This window comes from Silene latifolia, chromosome 11 (assembly GCF_048544455.1).
Source record: "Silene latifolia isolate original U9 population chromosome 11, ASM4854445v1, whole genome shotgun sequence".
Taxonomy (NCBI): domain Eukaryota; kingdom Viridiplantae; phylum Streptophyta; class Magnoliopsida; order Caryophyllales; family Caryophyllaceae; genus Silene; species Silene latifolia.
Window position 1 is genome coordinate 114,743,277 of NC_133536.1, and position 1,672 is coordinate 114,744,948.

General features: G+C 37.9%; 1 protein-coding gene across 1 annotated transcript; it reads right to left on the reverse strand.

The window, feature by feature from the left end:
* Window positions 1-660: 660 nt before the first annotated feature.
* Window positions 661-1,164, reverse strand: LOC141613829 (uncharacterized). The gene has a single exon (XM_074432573.1). It carries the CDS (start codon window positions 1,162-1,164, stop codon window positions 661-663), a length of 504 nt encoding a protein of 167 aa, XP_074288674.1.
* Window positions 1,165-1,672: the final 508 nt, after the last annotated feature.

A 1,672-nucleotide genomic window follows, 5' to 3' on the forward strand; every position in this document is an offset into this window, starting at 1 on the left:
CTTTCTGCAAATCTATTTTAAACAAACATCTAGAGGAGTCAGCTTTTCTATTATATAGCTTAACAATGTCTTGGCAAAGTAAAACATTCTCAATGATAGATCTTCCCTTAATAAAGGCTCCTTGGTTGTCACTGATAATGTCAGGAAGAACATGAGCTAATCTGTTGCATATCAGCATAGAAATAACCTTATATATCATGTTGCAGCAGGCAATTGGTCTGAATTATTTGACTGAGGTAGGTCTCTCACATTTAGGGATAAGAGTGACATTAGTATCATTAATCTGGTTAAGAAGCTTACTAGTAGTGAAGAAATCCTTTATAGCATCACAAATGTCTCCTCCAACAATTTCCCAACCGTCCTTGAAGAAAGCACTAGTATACCCATCAGGTCCTGGGGATTTATCAACATGTGTATCAAATAATATCTTTTTGATTTCAGCATTAGTAACAGGGGCATTCAGCAATGGGATATAATCCTGAGTACAACATTTACCCTCATTTAGCACCATAGGTCTAACCTTTTCAGTTGGTTTATTGCTACCTAGCAGTGTCTGATAATAGTCCAGGAAAGCATTTTGAATGTTATGGCCGCTATCAGTGCAAACATTCCCATTTTGATTCTCCATCTGAATAACTTTATTCATACTAACTCTCTTTTTTATTGCACCATGGAAATAGGCAGTGTACTGTCTCCAGCCTCTAGCCACTGTGACTTTGCTTTTTGCTCAAAAAACTCTCTTGCCACAGTTAATTCCTTCAGAGTAGCAGCAGTCTCAAATTCTTGCTGAAGAAGATCGGGATTCTGGATGTCCTGAGCTAATTGTACTTGAATAGAATTAAGCTTAGCCACAACAATTGTTGTGGAGTTTTCAATATCAGCATAATAGTCTTTATTTAATCTTTTCAGAGCAGGTTTTAAGGCTTTCAGTTTCTTAATGACAGTAAACATCTTATGCCCTGGATAAACATTCTGCCACTCCTCAGTGATTACAGGTAGAAAGGAAGCAGCATTGCCCCACATATTAAAGAATTTGAAATTGGCTCTCTTTCCATCTCCTAGAGCAACATTGCTAACAGTGCATGGACAATGGTCAAACAGACCCTCTGGGTGGAAATGAGCCACCATGTTAGGGAACTGATTCAGCCATTCCTGATTGACCATAAATCTATCCAGCCTGCTAAACACTCTTGTAGTTGGATCTTGTTTATTAGTCCAAGTAAAAAAATGCCCCAGTAGATGTTATATCAGTCACACCACAAGTAGTTATGCAATCAATGAACTCATCTATATCAGTTTGTTTAGTATTTGCTCCCAGTCTTTCAGCATGGGTAATAACTGTGTTGAAATCACCTGCCAGTGCCCAAGGCCATGTGCATTGTCCTGCAATGACTCCTAATTTCTGCCACAGATCCCTCCTGCCAGTCCCATCATTATAAGCATACACCATAGTTAACCAAAATTGTTGTTGGGAAATTCTGGAAGTTACTCTTGTGTGGATAAATTGTGCATCATAATGACAGACCAGAACATCAAACAAATTGGGCTTCCAAAGAATCCACACACGACCACCCTTATGTTGACTACTATTAGTAGTAACACACTGTCCATCTAACATATTATTTGAAATATTTCTCACATTATTACCATTTATTTTAGTCTCTATATGATG